The sequence below is a fragment of the Ostrea edulis genome, chromosome 2 (assembly GCF_947568905.1).
Source record: "Ostrea edulis chromosome 2, xbOstEdul1.1, whole genome shotgun sequence".
Classification (NCBI taxonomy): Eukaryota; Metazoa; Mollusca; class Bivalvia; order Ostreida; family Ostreidae; genus Ostrea; species Ostrea edulis.
The window spans coordinates 73,517,095-73,539,838 of NC_079165.1; the positions used below are offsets into that span (position 1 = coordinate 73,517,095).

The following is a 22,744-nucleotide window of genomic DNA, read 5'->3' on the forward strand; positions in this document are numbered from 1 at the left end:
ACATCCATTTTTAAAGTCATCTCCGAGGACCTGTTACATTTACACCTGGTGCCGAGCGTTTGGCGATGAAACTGTCACTACCTGTTTTAATGATTTAGGCTGTCCCGTCATGTAATGATAATACCACTTCATATAATAATTTTACCATATCATAGTATGATATTATAATGATAGATCAATTAAGCGCCCAGGAGGAGCAAGCACCCTCCGCCGACCGACCACAGTACTTTGTAGCGCAGTGGTATACTAGAACGTTCGGTTCGTAACCATGAGGTACGTTGTGAGTTCGGACTCCCTAAGTGCCATAACCGCGTCAATCCTAAGACGTAACAGTATCGGTAGCGATTGCTCCTCCGCCAAACGCTCGGCATTTAGAAGTGTGTTTTCGGATATGACCTTGACACATTAAAGTATCCCACTGTTACGACATTGAGCACTAAACATAAGTTTAGATTTGTGGTACTTCACCTAAAACTGGTAACGTCTCAATAGGAGTAAAAATTTCTCGAAGGGACGTAAAACTACGGAAGCCGATAGGTGCCAGGGTATAGAATTAATATTTATTTAACTGGCGGCCGCCACTTAATTTATGTGGCGGCCGCCAGTTAATTTAACTGGCGGCCGCCACTTATTATCTGGCGGCCGCCACTTATTATCTGGCGGCCGCCATATAAATTAACTGGCGGCCGCCAGTTATTTTATCTGGCGGCCGCCACTTAATTTATATATGGCGGCTGCCAATTGCAAAAACAATGTAATTCGTATCGCTGAGTGATTATTTTGGAAAGATTTAGAATAGTACGCAAACACGCAGCATCGTTTTTCAAAGTGCATAGGGACAGTCGGAGGAGAAATTGTCTTCTACAATTGTTGACAAGCAGAAAAGGAACCTAAAATGTCTCTTGTCCAAACTTCGTACTCCTAAATTTGAGGGAGGGAGCTCCGTTCATCCTTCAATTGATCAGTTCATTCATTATTACATTTTTACCATTCATTACTACCACCAAAAGAGTGGGGTGGGGGCCAATTAATCTTATTTCACATGTGAAAATAATTTAGTTTAAATGTGAAAATAATAGAAATTGAACGTTCAAATAAATGGAAGGTCAGCCCTGTGGTTCTACGTATTTAACAGTACAATCGAAAAACAATAATTCAATGTTCTTAATTGTATATATATATATATATCACATACATATTACTAAGCATTGGGGATGGATTGCACCCCTTTCATTTTGAGAGAGAGATAGAGAAAGAGAGAGGAATTGAATAACTGGTGACAGCCATATAAATGATTTGAATTGAGTGGCGGCCGCCATATAAATTAAGTGGCGGCCGCCATATAATTAACTGGCGGCCGCCAGATAAATTAACTGGCGGCCGCCACATAAATTAACTGGCGGCCGCCACATAAATTAAGTGGCGACCGCCAGATAAATTAACTGGCGGCCGCCACTTATTATCTGGCGGCCGACAGATAATAAGTGGCGGCCGCCAGATAATAAGTGGCGGCCGCCAGTTAAATTAAGTGGCGGCCGCCAGTTAAATTAAGTGGCGGCCGCCACATAAATTAAGTGGCGGCCGCCAGTTAAATAAATATTAATTCTATACCCTGGCACCTATCGGCTTCCGTATAAAACAAACAAAACAAACAAATATACTACTCTCGCATTCTTGAAAACTCTTTTGTAGAATTACAATGATATGTAAATTAAACATTTTCACCTGTTTCATTGATAGAATTCTCTTGCAACCCCACCACCCCCTGAATATAACAGACAAATCACTTACTATTTTCAATCGATTGTTGAGTGTGGCGGAAAACATCAATCAATCAATCAATCGATTCATATGTGCTTCCAGTCCGCCGCCATTTAGTGCTGACTGCGTTGTGTATTTATATATCGTTCATTATGGGGAGAGAATATTTTTTCAAATCGAGTTCATTAAAGATTTTGTATTAACTACCAACAAGGAAATTTAAACAATTTGACGTTTGTTTGTTGTATGTCCCTTCGAGAAATTTTCACTCACATTGATATGGAATTATTTTAATAAATATACATTATTTTGTTGTATTTACTATAAGTATCAATATCATCCTTTTTTTATCAACTTTGTGATGAATAAGACCTTGTGGTAGAACACTAGTACGAGTATGTATAGTATGAAACCTGCTTAATGTTACCAAAGTAATGTCAGGTCTCAAGAAAACATCAGGATTTACACTCAGATTAACGCTATTCAGTACTTCCAGTACTTTGACTTCCTGCCATCAACAACATCGTCACTACTCTGTAACAGGTGCAGAGTATATGGAAATAGTTGGCTGATTGAAAGCGATTATCAAAGAGATGTTGTAAGAAAAAGGACGAGACTCATCCGATTGGGATTTACATATAGACTAGCTTAACGGTTAGTGGTTGAAGTATATATATAAAGATAAATGAGGTATTAGGACAGGAAACTGGATTAAGTAGACATGTATACTAGCATTTTGACCGCATAAGAGTCATTTGGAGCTGGGGAGGGAGTGACCCTGATTTGATCAACTGTTAACAATATTGAGATACTTCAGTGGCGGATATATAGGGAGGGACACAATATTGGATACTGCAGTCAGTGCAGTGGCGGATAAATATAAATCGGGTGGGGGTAAGGGCAATAGGTTTTGATTGGATCGTAAGGATATCAAGGACACTGTGTTTTCGTGAGTTCAAAAGGATACCTGGTAGAAACAACAAAAAGGAAAACATATAAATTTCTTCTCAAAATTTTAAATTCTGCAATGCAATCAGTTAACGATGAATTGACATGTCGTCATAATGACTGGTTTCCTTTCGCACCATATATAATAAATGGAAGTATAGACACATTTCTCACCTGTTTAAGCTTCACTGCCTGGCCGGTTAGCTCCGCATAACCTACAATGTGACAGTCGTTCCGTAGATCAGGAGTTCGAATCTCATAGGGCCGGGTTTTACGTTTTTCTGATTACTTTCTATCAAACCTGCATTTTTCACCAGCCCCACCTTTGCTATGTCCAGTGGTCCGTATTGGCTTTACTTTTACTTTTGTATTCTTTAGAGGAGTTGTGAGATTGATCACTGTTCGTTATCTTCACCTCTTTATGAAGCGTTAATGCGCTTTATGAAGTATGCTGGGCGTAAAGCGTTGCAGTTCATGCCCTCCTGGGATTTTCAAAAATGAAATATATGAAACAGTATTATAATCCCGTGGAAATATGGGTAAGAATAGATCCTCAGTATCCCTTGATTGTTCTAAGAGGCGACTAAATGAGCCGGTCCTTCGGATGAGACTGAAAAAAACCGAGGCCCCGTGTCACAGTAGGTGTGGCACGATAAAGATCCCTCCCTGTTTAAAGGCTGTAAGCGTCGAGCATAGGCCTAAATTTTGAAGCCCTTCACCGCCAATGGTGATGTCTCCATATAAGTGAAAAATTCTCGAGCGGGACGTTAAACAATATACAACCAACCAACCCATTTGTGTCCTGCGAGATTAAAATGCCCAGTAACGGGTTCTTTGACCCTTTTGATTTAATGGTAGACCGGTGAATATTGATCCTTTTACGTAGGTCCCTGGTTTTACCTACGTATTGTTGGTCACAGACCTTGCAGCTTATGAGATAAATACAGTTGTCCGTGCGACAGGATGTGTCTCCAACAATTCGATAACATCGGCCTGTAACAGGGTTTTCAAGATTTCGTGGATGTCTGAAGGCAGCCATGGTTGGCTCCTTGCAGATATCGGCCATTCTTGGTTTAATATGAAGAATGGTAATATCATAATGCTTCATCAAAATCTTGTTTAGGTATTTTCAAGACAGGGTGGTATGTTGTAAACATTGGAACTCTGTCACCTATTGATTGTTCTTTATATTGTATTAGGGATTGTCTGTCGTGTTTTGACATCTCATCAATAGCTGCTTGTACTTTTGGGCCTTCACTTAATCTCTCTTGCATAGAAAGTTTTTTCAGATAGATGCTCTGTTCTTGATAAAGTGAAGGAGTAGAGCAGATGCGATGGACTCTGGTGGCTAAATCTTTAGGTACTCCTTTGAACGTATTTCTGTCGATAATCTTTGAGTCGAATTTATTAAGAGTACTCTTTAATAGTAAATTCGACCCCAAGCGATGCAATTGCCTGTGATTACTGAATGTGGAAATATCAACTGCAACTAATAGAAGCTTGAAATGCATTGGCTAGTTCAATAAAGTTGCCCAGGTCTCTCCAACTTTGATTTCATCTCAATATCGTAAATGAATCGTAAGAAAACTAAGAGGCTTTATTGGTGCCATCATTAGTAGGTTACGGTCAAGTATTCCAGAGGAAATGTTGGAATAAGAAGGGGCCATTTTGGTGTCTATGGCCGTGCCACAAATTTATAGGTAATGTTCGCCGTAGAACATGAAGTTATTGAGTTTGAGAACATGTTCCAGTAGCTTGACCAACGATTCAGTCGAAGGTCCTTGAATGAACCTCATATCCCAAACTTCGCTACAAGCTTTGAAAGAACAAGACCCTCCTGGTGTGGAATGTTGTTATACAGGGAGGTGACGTCCATTGTCACCAACAATGCCTGGTCAGGGAGGTCAGAAGAGGGAGTCTTTTTTAATGTAATCGGTTGTGCCTTTAAGATATGACTGCAAATTTTGTACGTGAGGACGGAGGAGTAAACCAAGGAATTAAGAAATTCTCTCTGTGGGATGTCTGATGGCACTTACGACGGGTCGGTCAGGCATGCTTTCTTTGTGGATTTTTTGGGAGGATATAGAACTGCCCAGGTTTGCAGTCAACAGGACAGTGTACATCATAAACATAGTGTTCTATTTCTTCATTTTCTTCTTCATTTTGTTTAGGGTTTCAATTATGAGGGCTGAAAATTCCTCCGTAGGATCTGAATTCGTCTTTTTTATAAAACCGCTCGTCAGACACCTGTCTGTTGGCTTCGGCTATGTACGATTCTTTGTCTAGAATGACTACGGTAGACCCTTTGTCTGCTTTCTTTATGATAATGTCGTCAAGGTTTTTGAGCATTTGAAGGGCAACTCTTTCTTCCATATTGAGGTTATCTGGAACGTACCGTCTTTGAGACAGGAGGTCTTTGATATCAGACTGCACTACATCATTATAAGATTCCAAGGCCCTATATTTTCTAGACGGAGGCTCCCAGGAGATCTTAGGCTTGTATCGTTTTTGTAGCTCAGACCTCTTTGAAGACTGGGAGGAAATGTCAGAATAGCCTTCATCCTTCCTGGAAGTGTTCCTTGAGTCTCTGTTTACGGAAAAATACCCGAGTGTTATCCCCGTTTTGTGGAGTAGGACAAAAGTTTAATCCTTTGGAAAGGAGCGATGTTTCAACTTCTGAGAGGGAGACACTCAAGGCATTCAAAACTGGACGGATCTCAGGTGCCTGTGGACCGGGAATCTTGGCAATAGATTTGCCTTTAAAGCGTATATATACATGTACATTGTATTTCTCAATCCGGAAGACAAACCCCTGCACCTCTGAAAGGTATTTTCACATTTTGGTTCCAGGAATAGGTGACAAAAACAAATCTAATGGTACAGGAGAAAAAATAATTGACAATACCAAGATTTGATCGTCCAGAGATTCAGTTAAGGAATGTATAATCTTTTCACATATGAAAGTAGCAAAAACAGCGAGGGCGACTTAAAATAAACATAAAATTCGAGTTCTGTTGATAAAAACAACATATATATATATACCACACAAGTTTACGTGTTGTGAGACTGTACAGCACCATCGAGCTCAGTATATGAACACTAGCCAGTCAACTGGTACATCAACATTCTGGTACTGCATGTAAATATATCAAAAGTTTGGGGGAGGGGTATTCCTGATTGGTTGTGTCTTGTGTCGAGGGGCTCTCGAGAATTTTTCACTTATATGGAGACGTCACCAAGACCGGTGAAGGGCTTCAAATTTAGGCCTATACTCGGCGCTTACGGCCATTGAGCATTGAAGGTTCTTTAGCGTGCCACACCTACTGTGACACGGTACACCCGTTTTTAAGGTCATCTTCGAGGACCCGTGACATTCACACCTGATGCCGAGCGTTTGGCGATGGAATTATCACTACCTGTTTTAACGACTTAGGTCTGTCGCGGCCGGGATTCGAACCCCGACCTTCCGCATGCGGGGCGAACGCTCTACCTCTAGAGCACCGCAGCGGTAAAATTGAAAAGTGTGATTTAGTTTCTGTTCATAATTTTCTTAACATTCATTATTCTTGCGATATATCATACCATAAAAGCCATCGTCGGAAACTCACGGTCCAATCTGATTAAAATCAGCTCCTCGATCCACTCCTTTATTTCTTTTGATTTGTTGCCACTCGAGGCGGATCGAGGAGCTGGTTTTAATCAGATTGCCCACGGTCGGTCGCTCCAAACGGAGAGCGACGTATCGTGGATTTCCGACGATGCATAAAAGCTAGTTGACTGTGTTGTTGCACATGCTGTAATTATATTTCTTGTGCCATACATATATGTCCGATGTTTTTAACAATTGTAATGATGATAGTCATTTCCTAATGAATGGGATGCATTTGTGAACAATGCGCGTATGAATCTTGATAAATATAGTGCGTCTATTTTAACTGCTGGGAATTCTGAAAATAAATGAAGGTATGAACTGTGACACTTCACGCCGTCGGACTTCATGAAGGGTTAATGTTGTATTTTCAAATTCTTAATTATAAACAAGGACTGGAAATTTGATTATTTCGTGAAATCTTATTACATCGATGATAACAAGTCACATGTATACCTACCACATATCTAAATTACTATAATTCCCAGTTTGAGTTGTGAAATATGGTAAATGCATTAGCATACCTACATATCCCTCCACAACGCTAGCTCTTCTAAGAGAATCCCGGAATTACATCTGTTTTGACGCTTTAGGTCTTTGGGGGGAAATCTCAATATGAGAAAACACATTCAAAACAGCCTCAGGACAAGTACAATCTGAATCATTTAAACACAGGTTGTGATATGTGCTGTAAGAATAAACTCTGAAGATATGAATCCATTTAAAAAACTAACGCATGTTGTGTACTAAATGTACAATAGATTTCAATTTAGAGATTGACGCTTACTATACCTATTTGCATAAAATGAATGCCTCAATTTTCTTTAATCTTATTATCATTATTGTCTAACTTACAATCTGCAATAATTTCTCATATTTCATAAATGTATCTTTCTGACAATTGTAACAATACGTGTACCTGTAGAATCCGTAAAATTTCATAACTTGTTTCTCATCCTTTTGTGTTTATGTAATTAAACAAGCCCCCCCCCCCCCCCCCCCCAGTTCTAGAAAATAGTACATGATATAGTGCCTTCCTGAAAACCATTGCCAAATTCTAAAAAATCACAGGCAATTCCTTGGGGAGAAATAATTAGCTAAATAAAGCTTAACATTATTAACACTATTTGACATAGCATTATTAATATTGATTACAAATAAAACAATGATTGCTTGACATTGTCTTTAAAGGGGCATGGACACGATTTGAGGTGAAAGATTCCCTCAAATTTTATTTTTCCATTTTTATTGTTTACAATGCTTAACTGAAGTATTCCTAATCGTCCACCAAACCAAAATTTGAATATCAGATTTTGAGTAACAAGTGAGATACAGCACTCACAATTCTTTGTAATGTAAACAAGGGTCATGCCATGTTTTTGTTTACATATAGATTGCTTAATAAAAAAATAGCATGTTTAAAACAAAATGTATCTCCCATGTACCTCGACAACTGACACTCAAATTTTAGCTGACCATTAGAAGTACCTTATTGAAACATTCTAAACATTAAAAATGGAAAAATAGAATTTGAAATTTTTAATCTGAAATCGTGTCCATGCCCCTCTAAGATAGATAATTGAACTACACTGTATATAGTGACCATAAAGAGATCAATATTGATGAATTACTTTACATGTCGTGTAATTACTACGGAGGAAGATTTTCACGTTTTCTTTTTGCTAATTTATATTCTATATGAAATCCTGGTTTTATCGGCTGTTCATACCTGTTGAGTATCAGCCAGAAGTCCCTTCTTATTTACACTAGTTTGTAAGTGTGTTATTATAAACAAAAAGACTGCTTGGCCCATATGGGTGTACAATTCACTTGTAATAAAGGTTTACAATGATAAATCTTCTTAAATTCTGAATTTGATTCTTGTTGAATTAAATTCAAATATATCAAATTTTTTAATTCTGTCTGTCAGCTAATTTATAAAGCTACCTTATGATAATTATAAAGATGACGAGCCATCATGCATTTGTTATACCTGTGTGGCTCTAACTGTAGTATAACTTCAATAGAACTATATACTGATATATATATATACATCATCATATCTATATTCACATTTTTATCAAATTGCTATGATTGTCATGCAAATGTGCACGTGCCAATAACTGGTCACCTAGTGACCGAACCATCGACTTCCTTCCTGGCGAAGAGAGCGAATTCCCCGTCCGTACCCCCTCGTTGATTGTTACTCTAGCAGAGGATTTTGAAGGATTCGCAGTTTCCAGATAGGATCGATAGCTAATTCTGACCAGAAAGATGGCATATGCTGTGAGTAGAGCTGGAAATGGGAATGGGTGAGTGTTTGATTGTTACTGCCTACATATCGAGATATAATTGTACTCAGTCTCAGAGGGCATCTTTGAATTTTCAAGACAATGAAAACGTGTAATCTGAGAAGAACATTCACGATAGAAGGAAGCTGATAACGTGAAGTGGAGAGTAAATTATTACCATTCGGTTTTCGAATTGTAACATAAAATAGAATTACTTGTTTAATAATAACTGGCGCCCTTGTGAAACTCCTCACGTTTAAAAGCACGTTGTACCTTGTTTTCATTGATTAACCAATCAAATGGCTTATCAGGGACAACACCTCTTTGCCAAACAAGATGCTTACAATACCTTTTCATTGGAAATAATAGAAGCTGCTTAGTAAGAAATTTCTAATCGAGTGAAGATAACCTAGTCAAGGCGCGAGTCAATAAAAGCTATTTCCGTACACCCAACTGATGTGAATGAACCGACTCTGTATTATATAACAGAACGGGGCAACGTGAACTAAAGTACAACTAAACCCGTAGTGCAAATAATGAATGATAACTCCAAATGGATTATCTCCCTTTTATTTAAAACCTTTGATATCACGTTAATCTTTGAAATGGGTATTATATATAAGATGCAGTGGCAGATCCAGAAATCTTTCAGAAGTAGGAAGGAGGGTTGCGACCCAAATTTGTACCTTTTTTACCCATATTGATCTTTATGTATACAACGTACATTTACCAAAGCTTAAAATTACTGCTGAAATCAACCAATCTATAGGTTTCCGTTGAAAACTCTCTATTGGAAAAAGAAAATCACCAACGATATAGATCGAAAACCTACAATGGCGAATGCTTATTTTTAGTATTTTTTGTTATTTATTTATTTGGAGGGGGTTATTTTTTAAGACAAAATGGCGGAAAGTTTTGAGTTTAAGACCACACGATGTGTGTATAGTCACCTTAAACCAAGGTCATTTGACAAAGGTCAATGTCACTATATAAATTATTGTCCAAGCCATAACTCTGTAATAGAGAGACATTTTAATACTTATATGTGATATAGGGAATTACTGTGGCCACATGGTATGTCATGACCTTGTACCAAGGTGATTGTCCAAGGTAAGGGTCACCAGTTGAAAACATATATGATTGCCTGGGCCATACATTTTCAGGTTTTTAGGTCACCTGAGTAAACTTAGGTGACCTATTGCAATTGGTTGTCGTCCGTCGTGCGTTAACAATTAACTACTACATTGTTTTCCAATTCTTTTTAAATTTGGTATGAAGGATCTTTGGAACGGGGGGGGGGGGGCATAAATTGTAATTTCAGGATTCCTGCACCCCAGGGACCTTAGGGATGGGACACAAACTGCCCCAAATTGACCAATTTTCAAAAATCTTCTTCTCTAGAACTGCACATGTTTAAGAAAAACTAAATGCATAAAAATGTAGAGCAGGAAGGCCTCTACAAAAATTGTAAATGTCATGATCCTTGGGTTAGGGTTTTTTGTTGTTGCTGAACATTAGAATTTAGCTTAGATATTCAGAACATTTTTCCTAGATTTCATAGCCCTTGGGAGTAGTGATACTATTCACTTGTACTCAGTTGACCGATAAGGCCTGTGGGCCTCGTGTTTTATTAACTGCCACTCAGTCAGTAAATTCAAAATTATAACAAGGAGACAGATATCAGTTCTACAATTTCTTTTCGGATCCTTTATAAAGGGGCATTGACGCAATTATAACAAGAAAAACTTGGATATTTAAATAGTAATATGAAAGCACTTGATACGTGTAAAATTTAGTAACAAACCTAAATTTCAAAATCTGACGCAAGGATGTATGTGAGACATCTAAACTTTTCATTTTCAAACAAGGCAGAGCCCTATTACGTGACTCAACTATCAACATGGCGCCAACGTTGAATGGACGGCTTCGGGGGGGGGGGGGGGGGTTCTAAGATGCCTTTTCAACGAATATGTTCAGTTCTTTTCTCTTTATAACTGCATCCTAAATCTATTAGCTGAACCTATGTCGAAATTTTGAATGTTTTGGACAGACCTTTGAAAAATCTTAATGTCCTTACGTGTACTATTGGATGATAAAAAGCGTTTGTTTACAGTCCCTGAAACGTTCTACTTCCCAACTGAACGGTGTGTGAACGCTGAACGCGAACAGAGCGCAAACGCGAGTGCAAAGTGAACGGTAAGCGAACGGTGAACGATGGATTCGGGATATCATGGATGTTTTCCCTACATCGTATTTATTTTATAATTAGGTACGGAAAGTTATATTTGTATTTAAACAATGTGAATACAAAATGGTGTCGATATCACCAGACTACATTAATAGCTCTATAGCTTCTCAGGAGAAGTGAACAAATAAAAAGGCATTCCACGCAGTGAGCATCTCTGCATGAATGTAGCGGTACATAATGTCCCGGTACATGGGCATTGCATAATTATATAAATTTATGTTTCTTACGAGATATTTATTCAAACGCTGTTCAATATTTCCTGCATGAAGAAATTTTTTTTAGTTAGAATATAATCAATCAAACAGCAATTAATGATATGGAAAATGATTATGGATAATTCAAGATACCGCTGCCTTCCACTCTTGCGCACGCATTCCTTTTCATTTTGTCCTCGTTATAACGATAGATCGTTTCAATTCACCATCAATTGAATGCTGAACGAAGGGTGAACACAAGGCGAATGCATTGTGTGCGAACGGTGAACGCTTTGTGAGCGCGAGCGGTTGGTGAACGGTGAACGCAAAACAGTGATCGGGGAGCGCACGCTGAACGCACGGAGAACGAACGGGAAATGGTAAAATAGAACGTCGCAGGGATTGTATGACATGCGTACGCATTCATTTAACCTTTTAGATGTAAACAAACACCATGCTTAGTGTATCCTGTATATTAAATAATTTTCATCCACATATTCATGAAAGATCTTTATTTCTGGAACATAAAAGATTCATTCAAGCAACCAAAATCGTGTCCATGCCCCTTTGATATACTTAAATGCCTATATATATTCACTGATAAGATTTATAAATATCGTATGGTTTAAACTATTTCAGATTGGTTATTCCCAAGAATCACAAAAAACTACTCACACTGAATGTGGACCATTTATATCATCTGGCTCTGGACACGCAGAAAGACGACCTAGAAAAAATGTTTGGCGATGTCCAGTTTGTCTGTTTTGGTGGGCAGCCATCTAGAATGGAGAAATTTTCTGCTTTTGTTGCTAGAGAATTGAACATAAGCGATCACGAGATGGATGGGGACACTCCCAGGAATTATGCCGCCGGTACAGACCGGTACTCCATACACAAAGTTGGACCAGTTTTATCTGTTAGCGTGAGTACTTATGCTGTCATTGTCATTTGTGACAAATGCAGGTAGAGGTTTAACACTTGCACAGTATCAGAATTAAAATCAGATATCTCCGTCGAGACTGTTAGTTTGTAGAAAGAATTCAATATTTGATACATACAGTAAATACATCCAATAATAGTCAAGAAACACAAAACTCGAATAACATAGCTTTAAAGCCGAAAGCGCTAACAGTGAAATATTTTGCAGGACAACATCCTCAGTACGATAGAACATTTACAAAGAAAAGAAAACTAAATAGAAAAGGAAACTACAACTACAACTAAACTACAAAAGCTGATAACAAACAAAACGCCTACATATTAAAATTATTGAGTGTAATGGGTGGCAATAGAAAAGTCTGTTCCTATCGAGCGTCAAGACAAGATTTGAACTTATATATATATATATATATAATAGCTTCAATAATTAATTAAATTGCTGTCAAAAATGGTAAGATCTGAACCCCAAACTTCACGTTCACATACGATACGACATACGATTAACCACTAGTTATATTAGGTTTGAGTATCATGGTAACTTCCATCATGACGAACACTGTATGCCCTACCTGCACTTGGACAGTGTAACTACAAAAGAATATAGATACTTTATTTTTAAGTTTTTATTTTAAAAGCGATTATTGGTAAAAGTAATATTTCAATCCCAAAACACCTTGACAATATGAATTTTAGGCAAAATGAATGCTATAAATTTATTTTTCTGTGGAGTACAACTTTCCGCGAAGTATGAGGTCTTTTAAAAAAAAGATGCGGAATTGTGTCTCCGCGGACCATAGAATTATGACCCGCGGACTTCTTTAAATCCTCGAAATTATATCTCTGCGGACTGAAAAAGTAAACACACGGAATTATGACCATTGGCGGATTTAAGGGGGGGGGGGTGCAAATCGTGGTCTTGTTTAGAAAAATGTAAACGATAAAAGAAGCAATTCTTTTTTTTATTCAGAGAAATAAATGACAGAATCTTTTGATTTATTGAATTACTTTTAATGGGAGAACTTACATTTTTTTCCAAAAACCCTTAAAATTTGCGTCATTTTATTAATTTCACTTTATCAAAAATGACAGAAAATAGTAAAAATGACCACATTAGACACATAGTTCAAGCCCTATTGAATTTGTAAAATCCAGAAGCTTCCGGGGCCCCAAGACCCCTTGCCTCATAAAGTTGTGCCCCCTCCTAACTGCAATTCCTGGATCCGCCCCTGATGACCCCACGGACAAATTACAACTTCATATATCAGAATTGACCCACGGCAGTCTGATTCTTTTTTTTCAAATAGACTACAATCTTTTTAGTATCATCTGATTTTATTCATTAAAAACTTGAAAAGAAAAAAAAATCAGTGATCAGAAGAACAATTAAAATCCTACACCCTTAATACAGATGTTTTCACTCAGTTAGAGCAGTCAATTGCAATTTCACATAACGTACAGATAAATGATATTATGCAACAGGGGAGAGAGCCCTGATCTTCTCTCCATGCAGATGTTATATATCTGTCAGGTATTATATATGACAAGACTTCCAAACAAATTATTTCTTTCTGCAAGGAGATGTTGTGTTTCAGGTATTATGCAATATTACCTTTAGCTAAAGACATATGCTGTTTTTGAAGAGATCTTTATGGTGTCCGGATAGGGCCATTTGCAAAGCGTGACTGCGCATTAGTCACAACACGCCGTCACGCCAACAAGCAACGCGCTCCCACGCCAACAAGCAACATGGCGCGAAGGCGTGTTGCTTGTTGGCGCGAAGGCGCGTTGCTTGTTGGTGTGACGGCGCGAAAGTGTGTTGCTTGTTGGCGTGAGAGCGCGAAAGTGTGTTGCTTGTTGGCGTGAGAGCGCGTTGCTTGTTGGCGTGAGAGCGCGAAGGCGCGTTGCTTGTTGGCGTGACGGCGTGTTGTAACTGACGCGCAGTTACGCTTTTGCAAATGGCCCTATCCGAACACCATAGATCTTTTTGCCAATGCACTCTCAAAATGTAAAATTTTAATATAATGATTTATAGAAATATGAAAAAAGAATTACACATATATAATATGGCTAGAATTGTTTATAGTAAATTCATGACAATCAATGATGATATATGTAGCAGACGTGTCCATATGCCCGGCCCTTAAAAGTGATTCGGATGAGCGTTGTGACCCATTGACGTTTTAAGCACACTATTGGATCATTGTTGTATTTATTTCAGCATGGAATTGGAATCCCATCCTTGTCTGTTGTTTTTAATGAGATCGTCAAACTGGTTTATTACGCCAAGTGTAAGGACGTCGAGTTCTTCAGGATTGGTACATGCGGAGGAGTAGGTAATATTTAGTTTATGATACGTTGTGACAAACTCATTAACGACTTGGATTTCTTGACTGTTGATAAACATACTTAGAACGAAGTCACTGAATGTGAACTATCTGGAATGGGAAGCGTTAGATGAATCATGATTGATGTGATCAGTTATAGAAGATGGTTACCCATAACAGAGCTTTTAAAAATATTTACCAATCTCAAATTCTACACACACCCCACCAACCGACCACCCCAAATGAGGGTAAACTCTGAAGGTAACTACAAAGATGTAGCTAGTCTGTATAACTTTAGGAAGCTATACCAGTGTATGGGGTCGAGTGCCTTTTTTCTCTGAGCTCGTAAAATTTCCCCTTTTTCTGTTTTATTTAATTTTCAGCATTAAGGAACCACACACATGTAAGACTTCGGTTTGTTAGTGTGTAACACTACCTTTAAGTTTAACGTAGAAGAATAACAATTACTCATATGGGAGAAACGTCCTCTTTCGATTTAGTCCCAATGTAAACAGGTAAAACAAATCCGTGCTTCAGGGATGCCATTGTAGATACAGCGCATACTACTGATATTGCGATATCATCACACGCCTCTCTTTTTCATACAAGACAATACTGCTATGGCATCAGATGACCACTTTCTCTACAGAACTTCTAGCTGCAATAATGTAGCCCTCTCCGATTTTTTTTTCTTACGTTTTCGGGAGAGGGGAATACAATTCCATGGGATCTTCGTAATGGTGCAAAATATTTTTATGAATAACCTGTAATAAGCTCAGTGTATTTGTCTCCAATGTTGTTTACACTAAAAACAAACCCAACTTTGCGCTTGGGCATGTCTAATAAAAGTGGTTTTCATTAAATATCATGTACAAGTGCGTCAAGGAAAGCTATGTATGCCCTAATGGGTGCTGGGCTTCATGGAGCCAGTGGATTAAATCCGAAGGTTTCGTTTCACTTGATCAAAACTTGCATCCTGCCACGCCTCCTATAACGGACTGGATGTAGTGCGACTCTCTACTAAAGACATGTCCATGATCCAACATCTCCCTGACAGAGTCCCTGATGCTGCGACATACTTGTTACTAGGAGCCTTACCACTAGAAGCACAAACCCATAAGAAGGCTTTGACCACATTTAGGAACATCAAAAGAGATTATGGTTCCACTGTCAACAACCAGTTCATGTCCGTTCTTATGTCTGCCAATAAAGCTGAATAGTTACCGACATGGAACCGAGTCCTCGCCGAAGGAAGCAGCAACCCAGATGTAACCGGCTTTAACATTTGTTTTTCAAACATCTATAGATTATGACCGTGCTTTCTTTGGACTAGAAATCGATAGATACACTAGTCTTTAAGAAAGATGATCTATAGAGTACCAGTCAATTGCAAACCCGTTTCCCTTACCTCGGTTGTAGTAAATTTAACACATCGTTTGCAGTCAATCTAATTAAAATAAGATCTTCTCTAACCGTTACCCTGGAGAAATATCTAACAGCATTGCATTTGAGGTCAGGTTATTGACCCTAGTCTCATGAATAATTCAATAAATACCAATAAATGCTCGACCAATAACAATAGCTTGACAAAGAATCAAGGACCAATCAGGAATTGTTTCACTGAAGCGTATTCAGGTTGTAAGTTCACAAAAATGGCGTCGATCCATGAAATGTTTAAACGAATTCCAAACAGCTGCATTAAAGGAGGAGGAATTGAAGATCTTAAAAATTATACATCCATTATCGTTAAAATATATTTTCTGTTGCGTTCTAACATCGCTCGTGGTTGCCGCGATCTTCTTCGATTATTCTTTCGTGCTTCTAGGTAATTATGGGTATGAATGAATACCAAGTAAGTTCCGATATGACAGCAAAACTTCCATGATAGCAAAAGCCGTCATTTGATTGGTCAAGTGTGAAAGATGAAAAAACATGACCTCAGACGTAATGCTGTCAGATCCTTCTCCAGTGAGAGGTTAGAGAAGATCTGATTTTGATTAGATTACATTCACAGCTATATGTAATTGGACACTTTGGCAAAGAAATTTCATTGACCGATTCTCAACATGGTTTAAGAAAGCAGCGTTCAACAAAGACCCAGCCCATTCTATCGGTCAGTTACCTCGCAAGAAGTATCGACATAGGTGAGCAGGTAGACACGGTGTACTTCTGTAATTTTCTAAATCCTTCGATAAAATTCTCCACAAACGGTGTCTGGTGTCAGACGCTCCATTACAATAGCATGAGAAAGGAAACACGATTGGATCGTAAGCTTCCTTTGAACGCACAATGTGTGGTACTTTATGAGTAGTCGTCACCTGCCACACCAACTTCATCACGACTCCCATCAGGACTGTCCTAGGCCCACTGCTTCTTTTGGCCTTTATAAACGACATGAGTTGTATCTGAGGATCAAAACAGCAGAGGACTAAACTGTACTGCAAGCAGAGAGATCTTGACCACTGCAACAGTGGGAGGATCGATGGTTACTGGCAGTGAGATGTAACAGGGTAAGTATGAAATACTGGGAGCTACCGACAGGACCCCCTCCCCCTCCTCCCCCTCCCCCAGTGTTATCCAACTATTTCACCCATGATCAAATCCTTAACACCATAGACTCTGGAAATTACCTAGAAGCTTCAGCTGGGACAAACACATGGACAGGAAGACTAAGAAGGCAAATTCCACTCTGGCTTTCCTGGGTAGGAATATCAGTTGATACCTGACTAACATCAAGATCCATTGCTACTCTACCCTAGTGCGACATACCATCGTATACACCTCTTGTGTGTGGAGTCCAGCAATTTTTATAATAGCAAGCTAAACGTAGTACAGGGGGGAGAAAAACGATTTGCCAGCAGAGCCTAACAGCGCACCCAGTACCAGTGGCAAATACTACATATACTAATAGTGTAAACTTGTTGACAGCCTAGCACATTACCATGTACAGTGCACCTCGCCGAGCTCCAGAGGCCACATTATGCGTTCCTAATACCCCACACTGTTTACAAGACGTCCTTCTAGCCATGTTATGGAACCAGGTACATGTACTAGGGTATCAGGGGTCAAGTCACTGGACCTTTAAGCAGACATAGTTGATACACAGAGTAGTCTACAATCTGGTCAAATAATGATTTACCGTGTTAGGTTCGATTGTGCAGTAGTAATTATAGTGAGTGCATGCCATTCCGTGGTAGTGAGTACTAATTCAAATAAATCACAAGACAACTAAATGCGGGTTTTTTTTTTTTTTTTAGAAAAGGGGAGGGTAATTTCATTTCAAATATAGGTCAATAGTTCTAGGACTCGATATTTAATGAATTTGTTATACATGTATATGTATGTGATGAAAGTGTTTCTAATTTGAAATGTCGAACTACTCGTTCTGATTCCTATGTACAATAAGTATCTTTATGGTATTTGAATATCTATGACCTTGTTTTTCAAGGACTGGAGCCCGGGACGGTAGTTGTCACAGAAAAAGCAGTGGATGGTGAAATGAATCCTTACTACAAACTGGTACACTGCTTAAAAATTAGATACATATATCCTAATACTAGATACTAGTATATTCCTGCAAACTATAATTCTCGAAAATTTGCGAAAAATACAATATGTCCAACGTTTTTTTCTTATTTTGCAGGCCGTGCTGGGTAAACCAGTACAACGTCTGGCTAATACAATATTTCCAACATTTCTTTCTTATTTTGCAGGCCGTGCTGGGTAAACCAGTGCAACGTTTGGCTAAAGTTGACCAATCTTTGATGGAATCGTTGTTAGATTGCTCGGAACCAGACGACAATTTCAAAACTGTTAAAGGAACAACCCTTTGTGCTGATGACTTTTATGAAGGTTGATATTCTTGTTTACATACATTTCGAACGTATCGTAGAGTATTTCGTTAATATTCAGATCGTGTATCATTGAAATCAATTCATGGTATTTGAAAATAGAACGAACTTTCCTTACCCCAGGTCAGGCAAGGCTAGATGGCGCCTTCTGTGAGTATGAAGAAGAAGACAAGATGAAATTCTTACAAGAACTTAAGGAGAAAGGAGTTTGTAACATTGAGATGGAATCACTGGGATTTCTAGCTATGTGCCACTACGCAGGAATTAAGGGTATGCCACTCATATTTAATCGTCATTACAGTGTTTGTTACTGATTGCATACAACCTGTAGTCCCACTCGTACAGTATTGACTTCAGTTATCCCAATATGTACATTACTATTGATACCCAGTTCTTTGGAGGTAAATGTTATTTTTCAAACTGTATTACAGTTATTGAATAGGTACATGTAGAAAGGCAAAATTTGTTGAACCTGAAGACGTGATTTGTCTGCGCGTCCTTCATGCCATGTTATCCAACCAACCCTAGTTCCCAATCAATATTAATGACTGTTTGTCATACTCAAAATTTTATCTAAACTTTATTTTACGAAAACTGTTTACTTTATACAATGCAATAAAACGATGTTCATACTTCAAATGTGTCTTCAGTATCCCTTTCCGTTATTATATCTTGTGTCATTGATTTTCTCGAGTAAGGGGTAAACTTAGAACATGACGTAAGACCTGTTGGTCTAACATTGATGATGAAAATGAACGTTTGACCAAAACGTCAGGAAGAAATATATAGATATGGTATTCGTAAATGTCACTTCCGAGATAATGTGAATAGTACTGCGCAGCCGCCAGATCATCCTTATTACGATTTGAAAATTTGTTTGTGTCATGCTTTAAAGATTCACATTATCTCGGAAAGTGACATTTGCGAAAAATAATTAGGAAATTAAACGAGATTTACCTTGGTAAATGCAAAGTTTGATTCCAATTATTGGTGTAAATATAAGGCAAGTGTAGAGTTAAGGTGCCTCCCCCCACCCCACCCCCCACCCCCATCGTGCCTTATATTTATTCCAATAATTGGAATCAAACTTCGCATTTACCAAGGTAAGTCTCGTTTAATTTCCTAATATTTCTGAAACGATCTCGTGACACATCAGTATTATAATTTTGTAGGGGCGGTTGCGTGTGTGACGCTGCTGGACAGATTGCAACAAGACACACTTTCTTGTGACTTGCAGATGTTGAAGAAATGGCAGGAAAGACCTCAGAATATAGTTCTACGACACATAAAGAAAAAACAACACATCATGAATGGCGAGAGTTAGATTGTTCGTGTGTTACTGATCTCGTCATAGACGCTAGAATTAGAGACTAAGAGAACGATAGCGATACACATATTACCTATAGAAAGGTTCGAATCTCTACTAATTCTGGAATCCTACAATGATATCTGAAATGTCATTCGTTAGTTTCCAGGTTATCCATCTTTAGTTGTCCCATATTGCTGTTGAGCGGGTTTGTTACATGGTGCTGTTCAGTGTTTTCTATATTGACATGAAATTTTGTTCATGAATGTTGCATATCATGCTAGTGCTCAGTATTGTAAATTTATTGCATGATAGTGAGAGAGATATGAAGATTTATTAAATACGTATACACCCAAGAAAAATCATATTCCCAAAGGGCAAAACTCACAAACTTACAGATTCGCGAATTTTTCAAACCCAAACTCTGTCAATATTCATCAATGCAAGTTTTAAAAATCCATATTATGGTTGCATATTTATGGTATTTTCCCTCTATAACTACTGTCCAACATTTAGCACACATATTGGCATGAATGTTTATGGAGGGAGCGCTTGATTTGTCCACGCCGTTGCTCACTCGGTATAGTCACAGGCACTCGGCATTTTAAATATCTATGATAAAAATGTCTTTTTATAAACAAGCTATTCACGTTTGTTTATAGGAAGACAGTTTTTTATTATAGATATTTAAAACGTCTAGTGCCTGTGCCCAAGTCACACTCCAAAATATTTATTGATTTTTGGCGCCAAGAATTATCCGCTTATATATACTTTACAGATAACAAACTATGGAGAAAAAATCTGCAATTGTTCGACCATATTGAATTTTTTCCAACAGTTTAGGTGGTGTACACCAAAAAGTGTATACCTTGCATTTGATTATAGAAGTGTACACCTCGAGGAAGGGCTAGACAAATCAAGTGCATTCATATGAGTGCAATACGCATGTTTTTTTGAGATGCGTCTGAGTTATTTCCCTTTAAAGAGATCTCCTATGTACACAGTAAGACGGATGCATCATCACAAACTACGACTTTTGTCTTCGTTCACACTACGTCATAGCCGGGGTTCAATGATTGCGAGAACCCTTGACTAAATCAATATTTATGTTCATAAATCAATTAATCGGGGAGCTTTCACAATTTATTTTTTTGAATGAAAAAAAAAAAAAAAAACACTCGGAGATCATTGCGTGGAATCCGAGGATTGCCTATTGGGAAAAACTGACATAATAAGACTTACGAACATAAGTGGCAAGAAGTGAAATATACAGCATTCGTGATTTTCATCCGTTACTGTCAAAATATTGAAAAATGTTCCCGTCCGTGCAGAGATAAATCTTTTCAGTTTGCGCTGAGTTAGTATGTAAAACTTATACGGTACCAATTTTGATGCACCAGATGCGCATTTCGACAAATAATGTCTCTTCAGTGATGCTCAACCGCAATGTTTGAAATCCGAAATAACTATGAAGTTTTAGAGCTAAATATAGCCAAAAACAGCGTGCCAAAAAAGTGGAGCCAAATTCGTCCAAGGATAAGAGCTATGCATGAGGGAGATAATCCTTTATTTTGAAATGAATTTCTAAATTTTATAACAGCAATTAAATATACATCCGTATTTTCAAGCTAGTAACGAAGTACTTAGCTACTGGACTGTAGAGACCCTCGGAGAGACATAGGTTTTTGCAAAATCTTTATTTAATTAAAATTTGCGCATGATAAAAATATATCTTTCAGAGGAATTTCATTTACTGAATAAAATTAAAAATCTGGTAAACTTTTGATGCTAAAATTTTCCATAGATAATCAATTATTTATAATTTTTAAAATGTTGTCAAGGGCAATAACTCCTATGCTGGAATTTCCTCTACTGCATGTCTATGGCACAATGATTTCCCTAATATCCACAGTTAATTTTCATATATCTATGAATTAGCAGTTTTCTTAAACTGTTAACATTTGAAATTTGTCATTTCAGCAAGTTTTCTATTAATTTTCATTATTCTGTTTAACGAAAATCTGTGATTTTTTGATGTTGATATATACTTCTGTTTTTGTATGTCTGACATCTTTAAAAAGGTGGCAACATACACATTTTCTTTGGTTATTGATTAAATTAAACTATACTGAGTGGACATTAATACAGTTTTTCCACTTTTAACCATTAATATTGATAAGTCAGATGAGGATCGATCAACCTTAATGTTCGGCGGCCGTAAGAGGCAACTAAATGGGGCGGTCCTGCGCAAAAACCGAGGCCTCGTGTCACAGCAGGTGTGGTACGATCAAGTTCCCTCCCTGCTCATAGGCCGTAAGCGCCGAGCATAGGACTAAATTTTGCAGACCTTCACGGACAATGCTAACATCTCCATATGAGTGGAAAATCTCGAGTGGGACGTTAAACAATATACAATCAATAAATCTTGGTTTTATTGATAACGAATTTACAAGCATAGCCTCTGTTGTTAAGGCGGATTTCTTTTAATACATTATTAGTTATATGGATTCTTGACAGGGTATATGGACTCGAATTCCCTGTCGAGTTAATATTCTACCGAGCCGTGAATGAATATGTCCTACTGTAGAGCGATGTTTATTTAACGAATCGATTTAGTAGGTATGTAGATCTATCGAAGCCATTTTGTATCCCATCTATTCTTGGCAGGGTACATGGCCCCATGTCCCCTGCTTGTCGACCAATCAAATGCTCAGATCTTTTTCTGTGGTAGGACATAGCTATATATTCTCTTTAGAGAAGTGGACAGGTGGATGTACATGTAGGTCATGCCTATCCACTTCTCTGAAGAGAATAATAGTGTAACGTGTAGGGGGTCAGACTATCCGTCTGCCTTATATTATGGGACTCAAAGAGCTTGGTGCGCTTCAAAATATACAGATGTGCGAAATGTATTTACAATAGGTCTTTCTGACCTCCAGGAAAACTTGGTGCGCTTCAAAATATGCAAATACAATGTATGCGCAAGGTATATAAATTGTCTGCCTGACCTTCACTATTGATGTAACCGTTCACTTGCCTTCTCTCCAGTCACAAGATCTTAACGAGACCTAAGACTCACCAGGTTTAAACAGCCTTACTGAAACCTAGTACCTATGCAGAAGATACCAACACTTTTCGCAGACGCTATGTACAAGGTGATACCAAAACCACTTCCAATCTAGGTTTCACAGTACCTGTAAATGTGCCAAGGAGATAGCAACACTCCTAACTCT

The 22,744-nt window shown here is 38.1% G+C and overlaps 1 protein-coding gene across 1 annotated transcript; it reads left to right on the plus strand.

Annotated features, from left to right (window-relative positions):
- The first annotated feature begins 8,509 nt into the window (after positions 1-8,509).
- LOC125682282 (uridine phosphorylase 1-like) lies at positions 8,510-21,639 on the plus strand. The gene is made up of 7 exons (XM_048922750.2): positions 8,510-8,670; positions 11,731-12,013; positions 14,249-14,363; positions 17,803-17,873; positions 18,068-18,206; positions 18,329-18,475; positions 19,378-21,639. The coding sequence occupies exons 1-7, from the start codon at positions 8,633-8,635 to the stop codon at positions 19,527-19,529; spliced, it is 945 nt and encodes a 314-aa protein (XP_048778707.1). The 5' UTR covers positions 8,510-8,632; the 3' UTR covers positions 19,530-21,639.
- The last annotated feature ends 1,105 nt before the right edge of the window (positions 21,640-22,744 follow it).

Bases quoted from the DNA above. Each gene is read 5' to 3' on its own strand.
- LOC125682282 (XM_048922750.2), top strand. From the start codon at position 8,633: ATGGCATATGCTGTGAGTAGAGCTGGAAATGGGAATGG. The intron at 8,671-11,730 runs GTGAGTGTTTGA...AAACTATTTCAG, and splicing joins AGAGCTGGAAATGGGAATGG to ATTGGTTATTCCCAAGAATC. The intron at 18,207-18,328 runs GTTGATATTCTT...TCCTTACCCCAG, and splicing joins TGCTGATGACTTTTATGAAG to GTCAGGCAAGGCTAGATGGC.